We start from the raw sequence: 23,262 nt of genomic DNA on the forward strand, positions 1-23,262 counted from the left end.
GGGCCGACAGAGAGTCTCTAAGAAGGCCCAATGTGATTAATTACCGACTAAACGGGGCATCCCAAATAACTATCCTAGGCTTTCCTTAATCAGCATAAGATCATGCATGTTGGGGTCCGGAAGCACCACTAGAAGCAGTTTTATTATATGTTGGGTTAAGAACCCGAGCTGCCGTCGAACCTAGTACCGGGGCATTATGGTGGCATGTTGGCGTCCGGAAGCAATTGGATTGTTCAAATTCCATGTTCATGTAAGTCAGTTCAACAAATTAAAGAATGGAATAGACATAACGATGATTGATCCGGCTATCCAAACAGTCATTGATCAAACAATCCCTTTCGCTTTCAAAGCCTGTTATTCCGGACACGATGAGTCGATGGCTAACCCGAAGCATCGAATCGATGGATTTCTTAGACAATAATGTATGATCGGATTGATTCCCTTCCAGGCCTGCCTGCTCGCAATCAGCCAGTCACGAGTCCATTCGGAAAGGGTTGGCTTTGTTTATCACCACAAGTTCCATAACATCCATTGCCGTCAAGTCAAGGCCATGAGAAATTGGAGGCTTCGGGCTTGGGTTTAACCCGTTGACTTGCGCTTTGACCATCGCTATTTAATAATATTTATCCCTTATTTTGTTTGCATGCGAGCAGTCGACCACTGTTTTGCCTTTTCTCTGCTCATTGAAGATCGATCGGCCAGCCACCGATTCACTTTAAGACGAGGAACGAAATCATTAATGGACCGAGAAAATGAGTATATGATAGTTGCTCTTGTCTGTCAATTAATATCTTATAATTTCACTCGTCATGACGTGATTATTCGTGAACTTTTATTAGCTGTTACGATTATCTCTTTCGTTACATCAAGTCCGTGAGTCTCTCTTGCATTTGACAGGTCGGGTATAAAATGGAGTCGGGCCGGTTCAATGCGGGTTGATCCATTCTCGTTTGACCCGATTCTTCTTTATTCTGGTTCGAGCCCGCCATGGTTAATATATCGGGCCACTGGCCCACTTTTCTGGGCCCATAGAAAGCCTTCTTTTTATTTCTTTGGCCCATAATGTGACCCAAACTATTGTCATCAGAAACAAATAGCACATTGATTGATGATTGGTGAAACCGAAGATGATGATCCTCCGAGGTGCCTCGATAGTCTTTGGATGTGAAAATTCTTTGTTCACCATATGTCATGTTAAGAACTCAAATTCACCGATGGTACGAGCCTGTGCAAGGCAGTATACATGCAATTTTTCGGGAAATTTAAAGCAAGCACCTCTTGACTAGCTTACGTCCGTGCATTTCAAGCCCATCGAATCTCATATCTAACTTTGCCCGGACTATATAGATGTATATATACACAGTTGGAGGTTATTTCACATCAAATATGTGCGTTGATGAAGGAATGATGCATATATGATATATCTCTTATCTTTCAGAAAAGTTATTAATTTGTTTCTATGGGGCTGCTTATAATTCAAATTATATAGACACGTGTGTATAGATTTATGGTTCTAGCATTGTCTCCCGGTAGATTTCATATGGTCCACCGAAAAACAAACTAATATATTAGGGTTTTGTGAGCAGGATTGTCTCCAATCACATGACAAAGTTTCAGAAAAAAACATTGTCTCATTTTATGACATCGGCTTAGTAATTATAATCAAATATATTCTGGCCTCTTTCTAACTTTTCTAGCTGTAAGAATCTCTTGTTTAATTTCTAATGAACGAAAGAACACTCGATAAAATTATGAAACTTAATGGACAAATGATTACATGAAGTAGAGAAAAGTCCTGGAAGACATAGAGGAGTATTCGGACTTTCAATATATTGAATTTCCTTAAGACACATACAGATTTGGACTCATTTCCACTTAAAAACTATTCATGATGTTACCCAAACCTTATATAAAACCATGAATATTCATGTGTTTTTTTCCATGTGAGATTAATACTTTCAACACCCGTCCTCACGTGTAACGTACGGTCTTTTTCTATTTATACGTTGTCACGTGCCGTTAAACATCCACCTTCAATAACTAACATCGAGTCGGACTCATCTTCCGTGCTCGGACGAGAGGAGACTAATACGATGTGCTCTTTTGGCTGTTATTGAACATACTGGGCTTGGCGTGGTGTTACTACGCATACTGGCGTGGAAACATATGCGCGTAACCTAACTTTGATACCATATTGAATATCTATTGAGCTCATATGGTTTGCGCTCATATCTTGAACCGAAACCTTGCCTCGATGAGTGAATAAAATAGTGTAATTCCTTTTCTTTTTAATACAAATAACAAATTGATTTATGGAGGAACCTAGGCCTTAGAAATATGATTATTCCTTGAAAGAGGCAACGAGGCGACATGGACATCTAATAGAATTGGAGTATCCGACGAAGCTGTCTATATTGGCCTCCACCGGATATAATTAAATTCACGTGCTGAATCACGAGCACAGCCTCGTACATATTTACAAAAATTACTTATTTTTCGAATTTCTATCGAAGACAAAGAATTAAAAATAGAAAGTAATTTTTATTTGTGCACGAAAGGGTTATGACTTATGATTGATCTGGTAAACTTATAAAATTTAATCATGCTAGCAAATTATTAAAAAAAAAAGGACTAAATGCCATGAGTCTTCTATCCTTCCCCCTTTCGTATATCTTCCAAAACTTGCAATTAAACTTTTGTTCAGTGGTATTCGAGTAGACATGGTACGAGATGGAAACTGACAATGGATTGATACATCTGGTCTATGTGTCCTCGAATGTTTTTATCTGATCGGACATGTCAAAATATTTGAAAGCAACAATTATCTTAGTGATCAATAACATGTTTTCCAAAATATTTGAAACTGACAATGGATCGATACATCTGGTCTACGTGTCCTCGAATGTTTTTATCTGATCGGACATGTCAAAATATTTGAAAGCAACAATTACCTTAATGATCAGTAACATATGTGTTCCAAAATTTTGCCTTTTCCTTGAAATGGATAAAAAAAAAAGGGAAAAATCTCACGAGTCTTTTCTGTGTAATCGCAAGAGGTTAGGTCGGGAAGTTTATGGATAACCCTTATAATTACGGGGGAAAAAGAAAAATTAATGGGAAAAAAGGAAAATAAAATAATAAAAGATTTTATCGACGCATTAATGCATCATTGCCGGTAAAAAGTTGGTATTTATTGACCATTCTTGTTTTTTCTTTTGATGAATTATTTATGGACCATCGATGCGCTCCATAATTCAATTCAAGAGTCCCCAATTATTAATTAGTTATTTGCACTAACATCAATCTAGATCTAGAGTTGGGCAAATTGATTGGTCCAAGATATAAATGCACACTTGTGATTAGCATATGAAAAAGTAATGCAGTAACTTTCTCAAAAAGAAAAAAAAAAGAGAGAGAGAGAAAGATGAAGTAAATCGTGGGGATAACTAATAATAAATAGTGTTGTAATTGGAGGAAGCTCCGAAATCGCTCAAAATTAGATTTACAATTTGTAGAAATTTTTTCGTGTTTTCATTTATCTAGAGTATTATTGCTTCAAATTTTTCGGGATTCTTGAATATTGCAATATACGTATGACTGCGAATATTAAAAGTCGAGAATTAAGAGTTGATAATGTATTTTGAAACTCTAGAAGTGCATAAATAAATAGATTTGACATTACTTCAAGGTTCAAAATCGAAAACCTTTTCCTATTATCTAGAAGAAACTTATAAGGACCTTTTCCCAATTTCAATAGCAATTTATCTTGGGATAGACCTTGTAAATTTTCTTAGGAACTAAATAAAATATAAAATAATAAAAAGAACAGAGAAGAAAGAAGTTCTTAACTTTCTCACTTCAAATGATGATGATTGCACAACCAGATTCAGGAGGAAAAAAAAAAGTATTTTATTAAATGTAATGATATTGCTTTTGGCTTAAAAAGTTCTTTTGTTGAGTAATTAATCAACTGCCCCTAAAACTATTGGCGGTGGCAATTTTCCCCCTAAACTAATCTTTATTATAGATCTGGAGACAATGCCATGATATTATCGAACTCACTACCATGGGATAACAACTTAAAATGAAACCGAAAAAGAGAAATTCCCCTGCACTCTTATATATACTAATAAGAAGTGTTTACTTTTTTGAATCTTATATGCTGTCGACATATTGCAGATATAGAGGTTGTAACTTCTCATTGAAGATTCTAAAGGTTGGGACCTGCCACTCAAGGGCCCTGCTCGGCCTCATGCAGGACAAACAAGTTCAAGACTCCGACGAGACAATGGCCTAGTTGAACAAGGCCGAGGCCGAGTCGGGCCGCGAAGGTGGTAATTGTCCCAGAGTATGCGGTGAATTGTCATCAGCGTAAAGAGTGTAGGGACAGTTGGGTAATTGAAGGAGAATGTCAAAATGGGAAAAGAAAAGTAGTGGGTGCTGAGTCAAAATGGTCTGATATTGACACTTTTCCACTGCTTTCTCACAGAATCACTATCACGGGGAACTGGGGCCCACCCAACATCAAGCTGAAAACCAAGCAGAGCAATAGCCACTACTGCCCTAGTCAAGCGATAGCAACCCCCATCAGCCCAAAATCACCAGAATTTCAACCCTTAATGCTCAAGTTGGTTCATTCCCCGTACACTCAACACTGATTAAGATGTGATTAGAAAAAAAATGACGTTTTGATTAACTACCCCAAATTGTCATTAAGTCGGTCCAATCCTCATTCGTTGTGGGTTTAACTACCGCAAATTGTTAGTTTTGCAATAAGAATCGAGTGGATAATGGTTAAGAAGCGGACTGAATAAAGTCATATGCCATTAAATATTGCCGACTACTGTCCTTTTTGGCCAGTCAAGGATGACAAAAACTGTTGACAACCGAAAAACCAATAACCGCTTAATTGATTGTCGTCGGTCAAGAGCATGGCCGTTCGATCGGTGAACTACAATCCTCGCCATGCCCCGCCCGCGATCACTAGATGGAATTTCTAGATATTATAGGTAAATGGATTTTTCAATATATTCATTTTGCAAAAAATCTAGAGTTATTTATTATTTCGATGAACTAATTCTTCTTAAATAGCTCTAAAATATCTATTATGCGTCGAGCGAAATTAGAGTAACGATACGGTAATTTCAAATAACACCCCCGGGATTTTCTCTGTCACGCTTCCGAATAGGATTGTCGGTGACTCGGAGTTCAGAGCTTTCATCACCGGGACCGCTACTCTCGACTAAGATAAACACGACACGATTGATCAACTGAACATGTATCTTCCTCAAAACAAGTCCAAAACACCATGGATCTAAACGCAGTAACCGCCTCCGAATGAATTACTGCTTCAATAATCTCTGTCCGATCCGAGAAAACATTCCCACCGTCTCTCCCCCTTTCTCCGGAACCTGTCTGTCTCGTGTCAAGGCACCAAGAGAGGTGAGGGACGGTTGCACAGAGAGAGAGAGAGAGAGAGAGGTACATAAGATAGTTTTTTTTTTTTTCTTTTCCTTTTCTTCCTTCCAATGGTGGGTCTGTGTTTTTTATTGCAGGCATTAACTTCCACCTCACAAACACGCACAGTGGACGCTTCTTGGGTCTGCGAGCTCTGCAGATTCCGGAGCATGTGTTTGCTTACCGAGAAGAAGAGAGATAGGCGACAATAAAATAAGGAATATTTTTTTGCTTAGTCACGTTCTTTTCACCGAACCCAAGTCCAGTCCTTGGATTTCAATGGAGTTCTTTAATGCCATAGCTTGCTTTGCTCCCACTGTACGCGCGCCTCTCAGCTAATCTGACATCGTCCCCCTCCCCCTCCCCCTCCCCCTTTGTTCTTGCTCCAAGCAACTCAAATTTCTGAACTCGGGGAGGATTTATCCCTTTGCTGGGGCTTCTTGACTTGGCTGAAGACTGAAGAGCTCGGATGCAGAGCGAAATATGAGATGGGGGTGACGATGCTAGTGATTCTTCAGCTGGGTGTGGCTTTCCTACTTTGTTCTGCTCTGGGTGCTGGAGGATCTACAGGTAATATTCTTTCTTGATTTGAGCTTCGGTGCTGCAGTTTCTTTGCCCATTTGGTGATTTTTCTTTTTTGTTGTTTGGAGCTGAGTGTTCTGCTGACTGCTAGGGAGGAATTTGATCCTTTACGTTTGATCTTGGAAATGCAATAGCCCTGCATGCTCTGTAGTTTGGAATATTCTTGTTTGGATTGATCTTTCCTCGAGTTGGGTCCTGTCCTTATGAAAAGTGCAATACTACACATATCCTGTTTTGGCTTGTTTCTCTTTCTTTTTTTCTGAAAAATAATTAAAGCTGAATTGAATGGTTCATTTGGATTAAATCTGAATAGGAGAATGGTTCCGATATTAGCATGTTTTTGGTATAGGGGTGCTAGAACTGGCGCCATATGATGATTCACTGATTGATCTCGATCTGCCAGAGAAACTATTATTCGCATTTTATTTGATTACTTTTGTAGATCATGTCCTTTCTTCGATTTGGGCCTGTGAAATCCAATTGAAACGGGAATAACCATTAGTGGAGACAAGATTTAAGTTGATAAATTCTTTTAGGCGGTTCTAGTAGAGTGAGTATTCTGTCAGCAGGATCTGCATATATATTAGGATGAGGAGACAACTAAATGGGTCTGATAAATCGTGTATGTAGTTCTTACTCCAGCCGAGATGATAATTGAGCCATGTGATTCCGGTTTCCAGTATAGAGGAATAGACTTATATATTAGTACAATGGAGTTTGGCGTAATATTAATTGGCATTTCTTCTTTAAACATCAACACTACTCTCTTCAGAAAGCTTCCCACCAATATCTCCTGTGGACGGAGCAGCATCGAGTCCCATAAGCCAAGGAACGCCATTGATAAGCAGTGCGCCGAGCCCAGTCCCTGCATGGAAAGGTAATCGTGCATTAGCTTTCTAGCTATTTAGCTCACGTTCTCTATGAAAGAAGTAAGAAATGGAATAGAATCCAGGAATGGCCTGCTGTGGATATGTTTACCTGTGACACCTTCTGATGGAACATATCTAACTGTATGGTTGGCTGGACAGAAGCAAGTGGAACCGGAATCACCATATTAAATATTTATTTCTGAGATTTTGTCTCCTCCATTCATACCAAACTTAACTATAGATTGAGCATGGAAATAATCTACTGCTTCTGTGTTACTACTTAGGATCAACAATTCCCCCTTCGCTCACATCACCACCTCTTGCATCTTCTCCAAGTTCATCAAGAGGCATTGCGCCATCTTTTGCTCCAGAAACTCCGATGGAAACACCGCCACCAAGTAGCTCGGCTTCCCCACCCACAACTATCAGGCGGAGCTCCTCTTCCCCTCCACCCAATGCCTCTCCTATTAAGGCACCGATTATAGGGACACCAATAGCGGCACTTGCTCCCAGTAAGCAATGATAGAGTTTAAGCAATGATTTACACAATTTATAGATGATAATTTTTCATACGAGCACCTTTTTCTGCTTACAGCTCCCGCTTCCACACCGTCAGTAATTCCGCCTCGACATTCTACCCGTCCTGCAAGCAGCCCAAGCAAGCCAGCTCCCACTTCGACACCTTCAATCATTCCACCACGACATTCTTCCGGTCCTCTAAGCAGCCCAAGCAAGACAGCTCCCACTTCGACACCTTCATTAATTCCACCTTCACATTCTCCCCGTCCTCTAAACAGCCCAAGCAAGCCAGCTCCCATTTCGACACCTTCAATAATTCCGCCTCCAAATTCTCCCAGTCCTGTAAGCAGCCCAAGCAAGCCAGCTCCCACTTCGACACCTTTAATAATTCCGCCTCCACATTCTCTCAATCCTGTAAGCAGCCCAAGTATGCCAGGATCATCACCACCAAGTTTGGGACATAGTGCTCCTGTGGAGGAGCCAATAGCCCCAGGTAAATGAGATTTGTATTGTTTTCTCTCTGGATCTTTTCACATGAAAAATTCACAATAATAAGCCTGCAATTTTCTTTCCCCTAACTAATTGAGTTGCCAGTTGGATCTCCAAGAAGTATAGTGGCACGCAATTCCTCAGCCGTCCCTCCACTACCACCTGAAGTACCTTCGCCGAGAAAGAAAGGTACCTATTACTAGCAAAAGAAGAACGTTTATTGATGCTAACACCTGTATAGTTTTAGCAAGGTTGTAAAACATCGCAGGAGCTAACCCAAAAAAAAAAAAGAAAAAAAGAAAAAAGGCAGGAGCAAAGAGGATCTTAATCATTTTGCGATTTCATTCTCAGGTGCCTATTTGGGTGAAGTCTCGAAGTTTTAAAACTATTTTCTCTTCATTGACCTTGCAGATGATGAAAACATCTTGATTACATATACTCGTCTTGTCCTAAATTTTCAACTTTGTTCACCTTTCTCTCCCCTGTGATGAGAACATCTTCAGATAACCTGATTTACTGAGATATTATAGATCCTTATGATATGTTTGCTATGGTAACTGGGAATTGGTCCCGCATGTGCAGACTACCATGTTTCCCCTGCTAAAGCTCCCCTTCATAAAAGGAACATGAAGCCTGTTGCTGCACCTCCTACTAGGCCTCCCAATTCATTACCACCTGCAAATCATTCTCCAGGTAAATAAAACTATCCCCCATTTAACACAACTTTGTAGAAAGGACCAAGATATTAGATCTCGAGTTTTGGTGATTACAGCTCCTTCCACGCAGAACCCAAATGAGCGTTCTATCAACCCGCCTCCTCCATCTCTTTCACCTCTTCCTTCTCATGAAGTATATTCCCCTGCAACTTCACCATCAGCCTCAAGGCATCATCATCCAATGAACGAACTGGTTAGCCCCGTTCCAGCCCCAGCTTATGTGGTTCCTTCTCCAACTTCACAATGGCAAGGTATGCATTTAAACTCAACAGATTCACGACTAATGAGTATATTTGTTCATCTCATTTCCTTATCCTTTCTTTTGGTAAAGAGTTGAATTTTCTCTTGTACTATATTTATAGGTCCCACCAATCCTCCTTTTACGACTCCAACAAGCATGCAGAGAAACAATGCTCCTCCACCATTCAATCCAGGTTCAACTCTATTGAGAATTCTTTGGTTCATCTCGGTCTGTTCATCCTCTGCAATGAGCTTATCTTCAATTTCTGAAATGTTTTCTTCTTTTCCATTGTAGGATCTTTGATTCTTCCTCCTCGTTCTGCGACTCCTGGACCTATTAATAATGTTTCACCGGCACCTTCATCATCTCCAAATACGGCACCTGCACACCCGAAAAGTATATAAAGTCTCTCAATCTTTCAATGTCGGATTGTTTATAAAAGTCACTATATCAAAATTTTTCATTCTTGATTCATTATAATTTTCATATTTACAGCTCCTTCCCCCAAGGTCACTCCTTCTGGGACTTCCCCAATCAGCCCCAAGATACCATTCATACCCAAGATGCCTGCATTTCCTCCTCCACCTCCTAATGAAGGTAGATTACATGTTTTCTTTGTCCCATCTATCCTCTGTTTTTCCTCTCCTATGTTAATTTCATAGGACCCCTCCTACGTCTCTTCACTGATGTGACAAGTTGGCTATTCCTTGCGCCAGATTGCTTGGGAACAGTATGCACGGAACCTTACACAAATACACCTCCTGGGTCACCTTGTGGCTGTGTTTGGCCAATGCAAGTCGGGCTCCGCCTGACCGTTGACCTCTACACCTTCTTCCCCATGGTTTTAGAGTTTGCTGCAGAAATTGCTTCTGGTGTGTTTATGAAGCAGAGCCAAGTGCGCATAATGGGAGCAAATGCTGCCACCGAGCAACCAGACAAAACTGTTGTCCTTATTGACTTGGTTCCCTTGGAGCAGAAGTTCGACAACAACACCGCCTTCTTAACCGATCAGAGATTTTGGAATAAACAAGTTGCTATCAATGCTTCTTATTTTGGCGACTATGAAGTATTATATGTACGCTATCCAGGTGTTTGCTGAAGCTCATTCCTTTTCATGTTTCTTCTATCATTTGTTTTGAAACAAGGGACTCCTTATGGAGCCAGCCCAGTTGCCCCATTACGCCATGAGCCTCTTAATTCGGGAAACATAGAGCTCTTCATAGAGTTTGTATGGATGGCCACATGGGGTTAAGAGACCATATGCTAAGACCACATCTCAGTCCAATCCTTGCACTACTTGTCCAACTTGCCGGGGTTGGCTCCATCTTTATCATTAGTATAGTCCCTGCTTTGTATAATTTCATGGCAAGTTATCCAATGTAGGTTTTTGATTCAAATTTATTTTGATTTAGGCTTACCTCCATCTCCGCCTTTGCCCTCGGACGCCACAATAATCGATGATGGGCCCTATTCGGCTGATAACAATGCTAGGACGAATAAGCCTCTTGGGGTTGAATTGCCGAGGAGACAGCACAGACATGGATTAAGTGGTGGTGTAGTGGCTATTATTATATTGTCTGCAATTGTTGCGGTTGTTTCGTGCTCTGCTGTGGTTTGGATTCTGTTGTTGAAGCGCAGAGAGCATAGCAGTCAACAAGAACCAGCACCACAGGCCCTCATACCAGCTGGTGCAAAATCATCAGGTACCCTAGACCTTGCTTTGTCAATATTGCACGAGGAACTATCTTTGCGTGTTGTATGATGACAGCATTTATGGAGACTCTGATGGCGGACCAATTAAAGCTTTCCGGAATACTCTGTTTAGTCTTGTTTGTTGTCCTGGTTCTATTCTCTTTTTTTACGAGGTTGAGAGCTGTAAACTTCTACGGGTCTATCTTGATGGGTGTATTGACTATATGCTTAACATCGAACCTATGATTATTTTCTGTATTTCTAATATGCTGCAGGTATAGGAGGATCTACACATGGAAGTGGGCCCAGTTCTGCCTCATTATCGTTTGGGTCCAGCATTGCAACTTATACAGGATCTGCAAAAACTTTCACTGCAAGTGACATAGAGAAAGCTACCGATAATTTCAATGATTCAAGAGTGCTTGGGGAAGGTGGCTTCGGACGTGTTTACAGTGGAACCCTGGATGATGGCACAAGAGTCGCAGTCAAGATTCTGAAGAGAGATGATCAGCAGGGTGGTCGGGAATTTCTAGCTGAAGTTGAGATGCTCAGTCGCCTTCACCATAGGAATCTAGTAAAGCTGATTGGAATATGTACGGAAGAACATGCACGGTGCTTGGTTTATGAGCTCATTCCAAATGGAAGTCTCGAGTCTCACTTACATGGTATCCCTAACAAAGCTTATTCTAGTAAAAATGCATATTTTGTTCGGAGAAAAACATACATAGCCATTAGACCGTTCTCCAAAAACATAAAGGCCACTGGTATAAATGCACTTTTTTAATTACTCATTTCTCATTATTTATTTTATTCAAGTGAAAATGTGTCCTGATCATTTCTACAATTTCAGGAGTTGATAAAGAAGCAGCCCCACTCGACTGGACTACACGAATGAAAATAGCACTGGGTGCTGCTCGTGGTCTGGCCTACTTGCATGAGGACTCAAGCCCCCGTGTGATTCATAGGGACTTCAAGTCGAGCAACATTTTGTTGGAGCATGATTTTACTCCGAAAGTCGCAGATTTTGGTCTTGCTAGAACTGCATTAGATGAGGAAAGTCGTCACATTTCCACGCGCGTCATGGGAACCTTCGGGTATGTAAAGTATCCTCATAATCATTTGCCTTTCTTTGTATCATGAAAATCAACTCTACAGCACAGTTTTTCCTTGCACAGAAGTTTGTTTCTACGTTCTCCTACAAAAGGCAGATTCATTCTTTGTTGAAAAACAGCCTTTTGGATATAAAATCAAATTATGCGCACGTAATATCTGTTTGTGTCTCTTTTAGTAAGAAGATAAAGTAAAATGGAATAGCTTTCTGAAACTGAACCAACCCGATTTTCTGATTTGTGAACTTGGCGAATTTTTTCCAGGTATGTAGCCCCGGAGTATGCAATGACAGGGCATCTTCTTGTGAAGAGTGATGTGTACAGCTATGGAGTGGTCCTCCTCGAGCTCCTGACCGGGAAAAAGCCGGTGGACATGTCTCAACCGCTTGGTCAGGAGAATCTCGTAACGTGGGCCCGCCCCTTATTGACCAGCAAGGAGGGTCTGGAGATATTGATTGACCCATCCCTGGGGCCCGACGTCCCATTCGACAGTTTAAGCAAAGTAGCAGCGATTGCCTCAATGTGTGTGCAACCAGAGGTGTCGCACCGGCCCTTCATGGGTGAGGTCGTTCAAGCCCTGAAGCTAGTCTGCTCTGAGTGTGATGAAGCCAGGGAAGGTGCTGGGTCGAGGAACTTGAGCCAGGAAGATCTGTCAATCGATTTGGAGGAGGCTGAGGGAAGCAGCCCGGGCCAGAGCACTCTCCATGGCCGGCACTCTGACCCAAACTATAGTTCTAGGCACGACGTGGAGAGGGGCCTCTCGATATCAGAGCTGTTCGGTACATCGAGGTGGTATGGGAGGCAAGTCTCAGGGTCCTACAGGAGGCACTCAACTTCGGGCCCTCTGAGGATGGGAAGGGGCAGGAATTTCTGGCAGAGGATCAGGAGGTTGTATGGAGGAAGCGTGAGTGAACATGGGATTATTTCTTGACTTTGGTCGGGTTCGCACTGACCAGAGTAAGAGGATCAAACGATCAGTGTTCGTTCTACTTTTTTTTAAGACCTTTGATTCTTAACGCACGACGGCATCATAGCGTAGCCCTTCGTGCCTCGGAGCGTGGGATGAGGGTCCTAGGTAAATGAATTCGGTACGATGTAAATGCAATTTGAGGTGTAATTAGAAAATAAAGTTAGGCGCATGGGGAACGAGTCTCAGAGTGGTTTGTTTTCTCCACGCTCTTACTGTAAATGCGCATAGCTTAATGAAGATTGGATATCGAGTATGCCGTGTACCGGACTCGGGTAGTTTCGTTTTGAATTCTGGTTTCATATTTTGGGGTTGAAGAACACTTGGAGGGAAGGAGGGTTGGGGGAACAAGCTCCAAGTCATGCTGTTGCATTGTACAGATTTTACAGGTGAATAAGGAATGAATTAAAGTCTTCTCAAAACCGAATATCTGAATCATCCCGTGACAAGTATTATGGATCATTTGCTTTATATTTTCCATTTATTGATCTAAAACTGGATGTTTCTCCTTTCACATGAAATGATTTATCGCAAAATAATCTAGTTCGTGCCGTCTCCCCGGACTTCTGCTTGCAGCAATCCCCGTTAAGTTTCCATCGCAAGCAAATGGGAAAGGTTAAAAAAATTCAGGCCTCGCGACCCAACTGGAAAAGAATTGAGCCTCTAGGGTGATAATTGTAAAGATTGAAACTTAAGGTGTCCATTGGATCAAGTGTAAGAACTTCAGGGTTGGAAGTGATAGAGACAGAAAAAGTAAGGGAGCAAAGTGAATAGTTTGTAAAACTTCAGGGTGCAAAAGTAAATTTTTCATTGCTATCGACCACGGAAATGTTCATTGACGAGTAAAATCAATCATCCCCGCGGAAGCAGAAGACTCTGTACCGAAGATTCAGCTGTCTTTCTCCTTCACTGCCGATTTCCATGGTGAGATTGAGATCAACTTAAACCCTAGCAAGCTCTCACACCGGACGCCTTGTTTCGTCTCGATTTCTGAGTTTCTTGTTTCTGTCTGTGGTGCTTTGCGTAATTTCCGCAGGCTCCGAAACCGATCACCAGTCCAGTACCGGATGCGTGGTACCCGACCCTGGCAGTGTTGATGCTCGCGATCGGACTCGTCATCACGGCCTCCTTCTTCATGTGAGTCCCGATCTGATCTATAAGCTCCCTGATTTTCCGGTCACAGACTCCTGTTTGCCACGTTGCGTTGAGATTCGATGCGATTGTAAGTGGACACGGTTGCATCTATGTAATTGGGTGAAATTAGAGATTCAAAAATTGGTCTTTGTGTCAATCATGATTGGCTGTTAGTGCTCGTATGAGCTAACGGATTACAAGAGCGGAAAGGAATGTTGTGTGGTCAATGGAGGTTCACCTTTGATGGTACGAGAGAATGTTGTGCTTAGAGAAGTATGGAAGGGAGAAGGATGGGTTGAGAGACGCCCGAAGCCAATGTACGTATTCTAGGGAAACTGTTTGTGTGAGCAGCATTTCATCTTTACCCTTTTAAGCTAGCAGTTTGGTCCTCGGAACAAGGATAGGAGTGGGGGTGCTGAGTTCTTGTTCACTGAATTATTGGCCCGCCCATTTCTTTCTGTTGTCATGTGTTGGATTCTACAGTTGATACACACTCATTGACTCAATCATTCAATTTGTTATTGTGGCTTTGTCAGATCTTATATGTTGCATTCTGCTACTTACTAACTGTGCTGGTTGATAATTTGTTGATTGAGAATTGGTATGTCTCTGTAAGTACGATATTCTGGTCCATTACGAATGGAGGACAGGTACCAATGTCTGCGGAGTTATTCACCTCCTAGGTCGATATGGATGAGGTTTAGCCCATAAATTAAGTACTTGTCAAATTCTTGGGGCACCTGTCCTTTCCTTTGAATAGACTTGTGAGAATTCAGGACATGATAAATCGGTCTTATGGTCTAGGCTTTCAGAATAAAAGTTGGCCTCAATTAAGTGCTAGAATCTATAAATGGAGCAATGACTTGTCAGTTCCTGCAGTATATGCTCAAAGATGTCAAAAGTATTTTACTGATACATAATGTTCTCTAGGTTTTTCAGGTAAAATATTTTGAGCACATTCTGATGAAGCTCTAAGTCCCATGACCATGAAAATTCTACCTTATTGTAGGCTGAAACCATCTTCCCTGTAGTTCCCATTGCTGCTCTGAACTTCCTTTCTGGCACCGTATTTGTTTTGTGAAAATGGTTTTACAAACTCTTTTTCAGATACTTCTGATAGTGGTGAGTTCATAAGCTAGTCGTTCATGCTTTTATTAATCGATATTGCGGCATGTTTACCATTTCTTAGAGATGAGACAACTTTTCTAAACGCATATTTCCCCCTCATGCTTTATTAAGGATGAAATACATTACTCTTTATGTAGTTATGAAGCAACCTCCTCAAGGAAGAACCGCAGCCTCGCTAAGGAGCTCTCTACTGGAGCTGTGGCATCCGTCTTCTTGGTAATCTCCTTCATCTACATGAATGCACATTAGATTGAACAAAGATATTTTTTCGATGATTCACTACAACAGGGAAAATTTCTTACACACATTGGCTCATCTGTTGCAGGGCTTTGGATCGCTGTTTCTGCTACTTTCCTCTGGTGTTTACGTTTGATCTGTCTGCCCACAGTTCTTGGCTTTTGCTGCCTGTTTGTTTTGGATAGAAGCTGCTTCTAATCAATAGCATAATGTTTTGGCAAAATTTTATCAAATGTTAGTGGATGCGGAAAGCTTTTTTCGGACTTACTTGTGGAGATTGAAATGAGTTAAGATAATTAGAATTCGATATGCAATTAGCTCATAAATCCAAAGTTTGCTTTATTTTGTGCACGTTACACCCGTGCTCATCCAGCCCGAATTTGGTAGGGTTTTTTCGTCAAGGATTAGTCCTACTGGACTGGGCCTGTGAAAACTACAGCTCAATCCACGGGAAAATGACGCTGGGCTTGCAGAAAGAGACTGGCCCACTCCAATTGGCTCTCCCAAAAGAAAACGAAAGCTCAGGTCTTCTAAAATGAAAATAAGAGCTCGACCTCAATGAGAAACGATAAAACAATCACAAAATCGATTCCAAAACGAAGATTAGTGTGCAACCTCAATGAGAAACGATTAACAAGCACAAAATTGAATCTTAGGATCGTATTGGTTAAACAACTGCGCAATCTCAACCATTAACAAGCACAAAATTGAATCTTTGAGTATCGAAAAGGTTGCAGGCCGATGGAAAGAATCGAAATGGTTGCAGTTCAATGGATGATGAAGGTTCCACTGGACAAATTAGGGCCGATTGAGGCCCAAATCAGTCGAGCAGTTGCCTAGCCGGTTGGCAACAGAAGGCGGCAACGGCAATTCAAAACTTTTGGCAGATTGAGTGGATGATGTCGAAAAAATACAGGGAGGGTAATTTCGGAATTTCAAAAGATTGTCGGGTAACGGAACGGAATAGCTATTTCCCGGAGTCCTAGTCCCCACCTATTCCTCATGTAATGCTCAAACACAGCATAAGCCGATTCCCGTCATTTTGGTTTGGACAGGTGAAATTGAACACGCGCCTGCTGTAGCTCGCTGCCTCACTCTCCTCAGTAAGCTCACATCACTCTCCGCAGAAACCCTAATAACTTGTACGCACCAGCTCCGTTCTCCTTTCCCCGTATTTCTCTCCTCTGAGCTCTTCCACTGCAGCTGCAGCGAGCTCGCTAGAGGAAGCGGAGTCCATCCATGGAGGAGCAGCAGCAGCCGCAGCTCCCGAAGAAGCGGGGGAGGAAGCCGAAGCCGAAGGAGGAGAGGAAGGAGGAGCAGAGCAAGGCGGCGAAGGAGAGCAGCGGGAGGAGGTCGCACTCTCACGCTGCTGACGAGAAGTACACCCAGTGGAAGTCCCTTGTTCCCGTCCTATATGACTGGCTCGCCAACCACAACCTCGTCTGGCCTTCTCTCTCTTGCCGGTAATCACGCTGCGTCGATTCTTGCACATTTCCGTTGGCGTTCCATTTCCTGGAGTCACTCTGATGTTTCTCTCAGCTTTTATCTGAGGTTTATGGGGATGTCGCTTTGACTATCTTAAGGTTAGGGTTTTGGGTAGCTCGGAAGCGGAATAGATTTCCTGGAATTCTGTGGATCAGTAGAAATTTGTGATTATCACCAGAAACCTTGAATCATGGTCTGCTTAAGACTACTTCTCAATGGTTTTATCGACTTGCCTGAATTATCAGAACCATCATTAGCGAATGGATTTGGCTCGATTTTGGTTTGAAGTTTCCTTTTTTCGGGTTTTTGTTTCTCGGTAGTTTCTTGTGGATGTTCGATCATTGACTGGTTTATGAATGCTGTGGTGAATGTAGGTGGGGCCCCCAGCTTGAGCAAGCTACTTACAAGAACAGGCAGCGTCTGTATATTTCGGAGCAGGTAAGATGTGATTAGCTCTAGGATCATTCAGAGCCGTATGACTGATTTGCTTGGTGCGGCTTGTAGGCATGCCAGCTGATGATCCAATTCTTAGTTGATGCTGATATACTTTGGTTCCCTCAAATCCATTTCTTATCTCTCTTTCTCTTATTATAATAATAATTATTATTATTTTTAAATAAATGAACTTTTTGCTTTTGCCAGACCGATGGCAGCGTTCCAAATACCTTGGTCATAGCAACGTGTGATGTTGTGAAACCTAGGGTTGCAGCAGCAGAGCACATATCTCAGGTGATTCAGACTCTCTCTCTTAATGCTGTACCTGCATGCATAATAAGCAAATGTTTTCTGTTTGTCTTTATGATGCATTTACATCCAATTCCCTTGTTTAATTGTTCAGTATAATGAAGAAGCACGCTCACCATTTATTAAGAAGTACAAGACCATTATACATCCGGGAGAGGTAATAGCCTACCCATGTACTTGTCCGCATCATATTTGCAGAAGAGTATATGCATGTCTTGTTGATAGACTTGATGAGCTTCTCTAGTCTGGTTTTCATATTTATTTTTCCCTGGAGAAATAGGGAACTAATGATGCTGCAGTTACAGTTGACGTACTTTGTTCTTGAGATGCTTTATCTAACCCTTTTTAAGATTTATTCATGTATTGTCTGTGAGGCCAAATTTTCTATCCCTTAACAATTGAAAATTGACCTGCAGGTTAACAGGATTCGGGAACTTCCTCTAAACCCTAAGATAGTGGCAACTCATACTGACAGTCCTGATGTAAGTGTGTTACTTTTTTGTAGTCATGCTGCTTAGAGTGTTTGAGCTCCCTACAGTTCCAATTTTATGATAATATTTATCACTTTATTAATTGCAACTTTCAGGTTCTAATTTGGGATGTGGAATCTCAACCCAATCGCCATGCAGTCTATGGAGCCACTACTTCTCGACCAGACCTGGTATGTCTTTACTGGATATAACATGCCTTATTGTTATACATTAAGAAGTTAGCTGTAAATGCAATATATATTGCAAATGGTGGAAAAACTGAAGGCTTGTTTTATTTTCAAACTAAGATTGAGAATGCCCTTTCATGCGATTATGTGAAATAAGCTTAATTTGGGTGGAAGAATTTGTTTTACTGCTTGCAATTGGCCTGTCTATGGTTACCTCCTGAGTATAGGACTAACCTCAATATCGAAAAGCTTTGTGCATCTTTGTGTTCCAACTATTTCAATTTTAACTTTATGAAATGTTTGGAAATTCGGAATATTTGGAATTCATATTGATGAAGTTATTGTGCGATCATCTGCTGTAATTTCTATCTGCTTGATAAGTTGCTGCTGTATTGCTGCAGGTTTTGACTGGACATCAAGACAATGCAGAGTTTGCTCTCGCAATGTCTCCTGCTGAACCTTTTGTGCTCTCTGGAGGTTAGATCTACTTATTTGCATCATTCTGTTCTGGCAATTGAGTCTTAGAAGTTCTTCGCATGCTCCAAGGACAAAAATTTCAAATGGCTTTATGCATTTGTCAAATTGTGTCATGAGGTATCGTTTGCCAATCATATGCAAGTGGGCTAAGAGATTAAGCTATGTAAGTTCAGATTTGGCTGACAATAAGATACTGACATTAACAACTAAATCAGTTTTCAGTTGCTGTTTTTGTTGGCTTTAGGGATGGGGTCACCGAGTTCCATCTGTTTAGAGTCATATGTTACCAACCTAATGTAAAGAGCAAATCCCAAACAAGTTTATGCAGAATCTAAAGTTGGACCTGATGATTTGCTTAAATAATTTTGAGTGCTCTCATTATATACAGATTAGTTGATTTTATTTCCTTGTGAAGTTTAAGAAAAGTTGATTTACTTCTTGGTGAGTCTATAAATGAAGATATTTGATTTCAGGGAAGGACAAGACAGTGGTTCTGTGGAGCATCCAAGACCATATAACGACCTCTGCCACAGATCCAACCGCAAATAACTCTACTGGATCTGGTGGATCAATCATAAAGCAAACTAATGATGAAGGTTCCACTGGGCCTTCTGTTGGACCAAGAGGCATTTATGTTGGGCATGAGGACACAGTTGAGGATGTGGCTTTTTGTCCATTAAGGTAGGCTGGATAATGATAGTTCTGTTCATGCTGTTTTTCCATGAGATCATATTTTCTTGCCTTGTCCGTGGAATTAGCAACTCTTAAAGTGGTCAATTTATTCTTTGTTCAAGCCCTTGTATACCTCTGAAAGTGATGCTTAATTGTAGTTTGCTTCTCCTTGTACTACCATGTCTGATAGTATTCACTCTCTCTTTGCTATAGTGCACAAGAGTTTTGCAGCGTTGGTGATGATTCTTGTCTCATCTTGTGGGATGCACGTGTTGGCACTAGTCCAGCTGTTAAGGTTTGTGCCTAATCTGCCTAATTTGCTGTAATGTTACTAACTCTTTCCAATTTCATTTGCTCTAATTCTGATTTTACTGTTGTCTCTTGGCAATATCATTTTTAAGCTTTTATCTGCAATGCTACTCTTAAGTTGAAATTTGAAAATATGGCAAATTGATACTTCATCATTCTCTATTTCTTGTTTCATATGTTGTTTGACGCACCCTATCTTCTGTGTTCTTGCTGACCTGTCAATTTGGATTTAGAAGTAGTGTTTTTCTCTCTTCACCATGGACATTAGCCCATGATGTTCAGTCTCAATAATTTCTTGTTCAACAGGTTGAAAAGGCACATAATGCAGACATCCACTGTGTTGATTGGAACCCTCATGATAGTAATCTGATTCTTACCGGGTATGTTCCCATTCAAGTTCTTAAGCCAGTTGTGTAGTTCAAACATGTGATGGGTTGTATAGCTATTTAGCATCAGTACTGGTTGTGTACTAACCCAGCTCTTCAAATGGGTTTGCTTTCATATGGCAACTCTCCAGTTCAGCAGATAACTCCATTCACATGTTTGATCGCCGGAATCTCACCTCTGATGGAGTTGGGTCCCCAGTTTATAAATTTGAGGGACACAAGGCTGCTGTTCTTTGTGTACAGGTATCCACATTTTGCCTTTCCTGCGCTGAGATGATAAGAGCGACAAACATCTACCAATACATGGAGGAACTTCACCTTGTTAGTATCTTAATGTGATACTGTTTTCACATGTATTCCAGTGGTCTCCGGATAAGTCATCAGTCTTTGGAAGTTCTGCTGAGGATGGTCTGTTAAACATCTGGGACTACGAGAAGGCAAGGGACCATACCTTTATGTGAATGTGCCGTTGGCATATCTTAAAATTTTCATGTTTTTGCTAACCTACAAGACAATATTAATCGACTTCTTTTCGGTGTTTTAAAAAATCACTTTGCAGGTAGGGAAAAAGATGGAAGGTGGGACAAAGTCTTCTGCTCCTGCAGGCTTGTTCTTCCAGCACGCTGGTCACAGGTAAAGCTCGAAATGCCCCTGAAACTTAGCTATACAGGTTCCATGTTGATAGTCGTTTTTAACCTAGCTCATGTACATGCATAGTAGGAACTTGGATTGCTCTCAAAGGCATTCACCAGTCTGGTGTCTGCTGGGTACTCTTACTAAATACTAAATATCAATCCCGGGAATCCATACTAGAAATCTTAGAGAATCTGATCATTAAAGCCCTGCTACTCTCCTTAGAATCTTGTTATGACTTGTTGTTGCTCAGGGACAAAGTTGTGGACTTTCACTGGAATGCATACGACCCATGGACTATGGTCAGCGTCTCTGATGACTGTGACACAACTGGTGGAGGTGGTACACTTCAGGTATATCTGTTGGTTGATTGCTTGTGCCCATACCTGGACATTTCTCGCCAAAATAACTTGTAAAGATAAATGTGAGACGGGAAAAGATGGGGCCAACACTTCTCGACTTGTTAGTAAATGGTTCATTTCTGTGTCTTCATGATGCTGAACGGATGAGTGGTCTCTGTGCAGATATGGCGTATGAGTGACTTGATCTACCGACCGGAGGAGGAGGTCTTGGCCGAACTGGAGAAGTTCAAAGCGCACGTGATCGAATGCTCAAAAGCATGAAAGAGCGTCAACCATCTGTAGCGGAACAACCCTCGTATGTTAGTTGAGCACCCGCGACAAACTCTGTGTTGTGTTTAGCTGTCCATCTCCGTAACATTGGTAGAAGTAGTAGGTGGTGTAGATGTGCACTCTGGTGCTGTTTAACATCCAGGACTTCCTGGAGCATTTGGTCCGGTTTCTTTCTGACAAAAAACCGAACAATGGCTTGTGTAGTCCAGATTTCCACTGTGTTGTACCTTTGCATTGCGAAACATATGATAGGCAATATTGCCGAGCTCTGAAACTTTTCTGAGGTATTAAGGTTATGACTAAGTCGGTTGCGCAGCATGAGAAATGCAAACGATGTGCGTAATACTCGTCAAGTAGGCTCGACTGGGAAGGATATCGAACCGGCTTTCAAGACCTACGTTCGTCCTGCAGCATTTGGTGGTAGGTTGGAGGAGTAAACCGGTGGTACGCAATAATTTCTATACTGTACGATTTCTGAATAAGACACGTTGGCGTTGCCATGTCAGGAATCCGAGTCGCCTACGGGGCCAAGTGCCAACACACTGATTTTTCCGTACATGTTAATGCTTCCCAACACCCCCCCCCCCCCCCCCCCCCCCCCCCACTTCAAACCAGCACAGCAGCCGCGGCTGACTGGTCCTCTCACCTTCTCTCTCTGTTGTTTTTTTTTTTCGTTTCTTTTTTCGAGCCATCATTTTCTTGCACCTAGCAGTTAGACTAATTAATAAAAAATAAAATCTTCAAAAATGAAGAATTAAAATTAAAATTATTTTCTTTTGAGAAAAAAGAGCTCCATTAACAAGCCGAATCAATTATGTGAGTTTTTTGTTTCGAAGTAGAGTTATAACTCTACTTCATTCCATTAAATGGAGACAAAATAGTTGAGAAAATTATTATTAAAAGATCAATTATAATAATGATTAAGAAAAAATATGTGAGAATTTATTATTATATTTTAAAAGTAAAATAAAAAAGTAATGATTTGTGTTGTTGAATTGATGGAATAAAAGCGTAGATTGGAGAGTAAAAAAATTATATTATTTATTTTGGCATATGATAAATGATATAAAAATACAAGCGGAGACTCAAATTTAACGTGGCATTCTTTTTATTTTAGAATATGCGAGCATGCCCAGGTATCATACCGAAACAAAGTAAGAGCTGTATCGTGCCCTGACAACTAAACATGTTTTAATTCACAGATTGCAAATGATGTTGTGGATCTCACATCTCGGACCATTGCTTTACTATACCTTCACTATCGTGACAAATGCATCTGCTTTCCGTATTACCGTAAGACTTATGGGCAATATTTGCTTCTACGGTCCGACTGGTCCTATCGACTGACTAAGTAATTAATCCTTTTTCATCAGTCGTAACAACCTACTGGATTGTAAGGGAAAGGTCTGCGATTCCATTTAAGCTTTCCTAATGTGGTAACTATAAATCTGTGTTAATTAACAGATTTTTACCTTAAAACAGCACCAATCCCATAGAAATCTCACATCTGGAGCTTTTTCTTTTTCTTTTTTCCCTTTTTTTTTTGGATAAGTGAACTTTTCATTTTTCCATTTTTAATTTCTGTTTTTTTTTTTTGTTTTTGTTTGAATTGAATGTGAAAATGATAGTGCGTGTTGTCAGCTCAGAAGTCAGTTGTTAAATTAGGATGTCAAGTACAACTTAATTATGTTAACAAAAATAAAGAAATATAGGATTTATTATTACACCCTACTAGAATTATTAATTGTCATAGCTAATTGCACCTGTGTACTTTTGACTTAAATTTTAGACCACTTAATTTTTGTAACAGTTTTTTTTTGGGTAAGTAATTTTTGAAACAGATTTTTATTAATTGCTCCAACAAAAAAGCTTCTTTTTTTTTTTAATTTATATTTTTTCTGTTACCAGGACCCCTGTCCCATATATAAAGACATTAGGTTCCAACCCCTCCTCTTATCCACATTTCTCATGCCAAAAGAATAAATTTTTTTTAGTGATATCATGAGCTGTCATTAGCCGAGAAAAGATAATCTCACTCGCAGATCGGCTTGGGATTGATCGCGAGATGTTTTTGGTTGGTTTCAAATCCTTATAGTGCAAGGTGAGTTTACCGCAGATAACCTCGT

The 23,262-nt window shown here is 40.9% G+C and overlaps 3 protein-coding genes across 4 annotated transcripts; all 3 read left to right on the top strand.

The window, feature by feature from the left end:
- The first annotated feature begins 5,196 nt into the window (after window positions 1-5,196).
- LOC116199454 (receptor-like serine/threonine-protein kinase ALE2) lies at window positions 5,197-13,063 on the top strand. Its single transcript, XM_031529801.1, has 16 exons — window positions 5,197-5,442; window positions 5,556-6,027; window positions 6,812-6,916; window positions 7,193-7,420; window positions 7,504-7,920; window positions 8,022-8,105; window positions 8,499-8,609; window positions 8,689-8,883; window positions 8,995-9,066; window positions 9,168-9,269; window positions 9,369-9,470; window positions 9,590-9,961; window positions 10,286-10,576; window positions 10,841-11,230; window positions 11,416-11,659; window positions 11,939-13,063. Exons 2-16 carry the CDS (start codon window positions 5,946-5,948, stop codon window positions 12,603-12,605), a joined length of 3,462 nt encoding a protein of 1,153 aa, XP_031385661.1. The 5' UTR covers window positions 5,197-5,442; window positions 5,556-5,945; the 3' UTR covers window positions 12,606-13,063.
- A 346-nt stretch (window positions 13,064-13,409) lies between these two features.
- Window positions 13,410-15,491, top strand: LOC116199455 (transmembrane protein 258). Its single transcript, XM_031529802.1, has 4 exons — window positions 13,410-13,565; window positions 13,678-13,778; window positions 15,041-15,119; window positions 15,229-15,491. The coding sequence occupies exons 1-4, from the start codon at window positions 13,563-13,565 to the stop codon at window positions 15,274-15,276; spliced, it is 231 nt and encodes a 76-aa protein (XP_031385662.1). The 5' UTR covers window positions 13,410-13,562; the 3' UTR covers window positions 15,277-15,491.
- A 594-nt stretch (window positions 15,492-16,085) lies between these two features.
- LOC116202040 (WD-40 repeat-containing protein MSI4-like) lies at window positions 16,086-21,439 on the top strand. 2 transcript variants are annotated; one of them, XM_031533548.1, is made up of 16 exons: window positions 16,086-16,243; window positions 16,344-16,603; window positions 17,000-17,063; window positions 17,268-17,354; window positions 17,464-17,526; window positions 17,786-17,851; window positions 17,956-18,030; window positions 18,429-18,504; window positions 18,978-19,185; window positions 19,390-19,471; window positions 19,792-19,865; window positions 20,003-20,114; window positions 20,234-20,308; window positions 20,431-20,504; window positions 20,758-20,857; window positions 21,029-21,439. In XM_031533548.1, the coding sequence occupies exons 2-16, from the start codon at window positions 16,380-16,382 to the stop codon at window positions 21,125-21,127; spliced, it is 1,479 nt and encodes a 492-aa protein (XP_031389408.1). In that variant the 5' UTR covers window positions 16,086-16,243; window positions 16,344-16,379; the 3' UTR covers window positions 21,128-21,439. The 2 variants fall into 2 exon arrangements, with proteins under 2 accessions (XP_031389408.1, XP_031389409.1); XM_031533549.1 differs by lacking the exon at window positions 16,086-16,243 and adding an exon at window positions 16,265-16,282.
- The last annotated feature ends 1,823 nt before the right edge of the window (window positions 21,440-23,262 follow it).

This window comes from Punica granatum, chromosome 3, assembly GCF_007655135.1.
Source record: "Punica granatum isolate Tunisia-2019 chromosome 3, ASM765513v2, whole genome shotgun sequence".
NCBI classification, from domain to species: Eukaryota; Viridiplantae; Streptophyta; class Magnoliopsida; order Myrtales; family Lythraceae; genus Punica; species Punica granatum.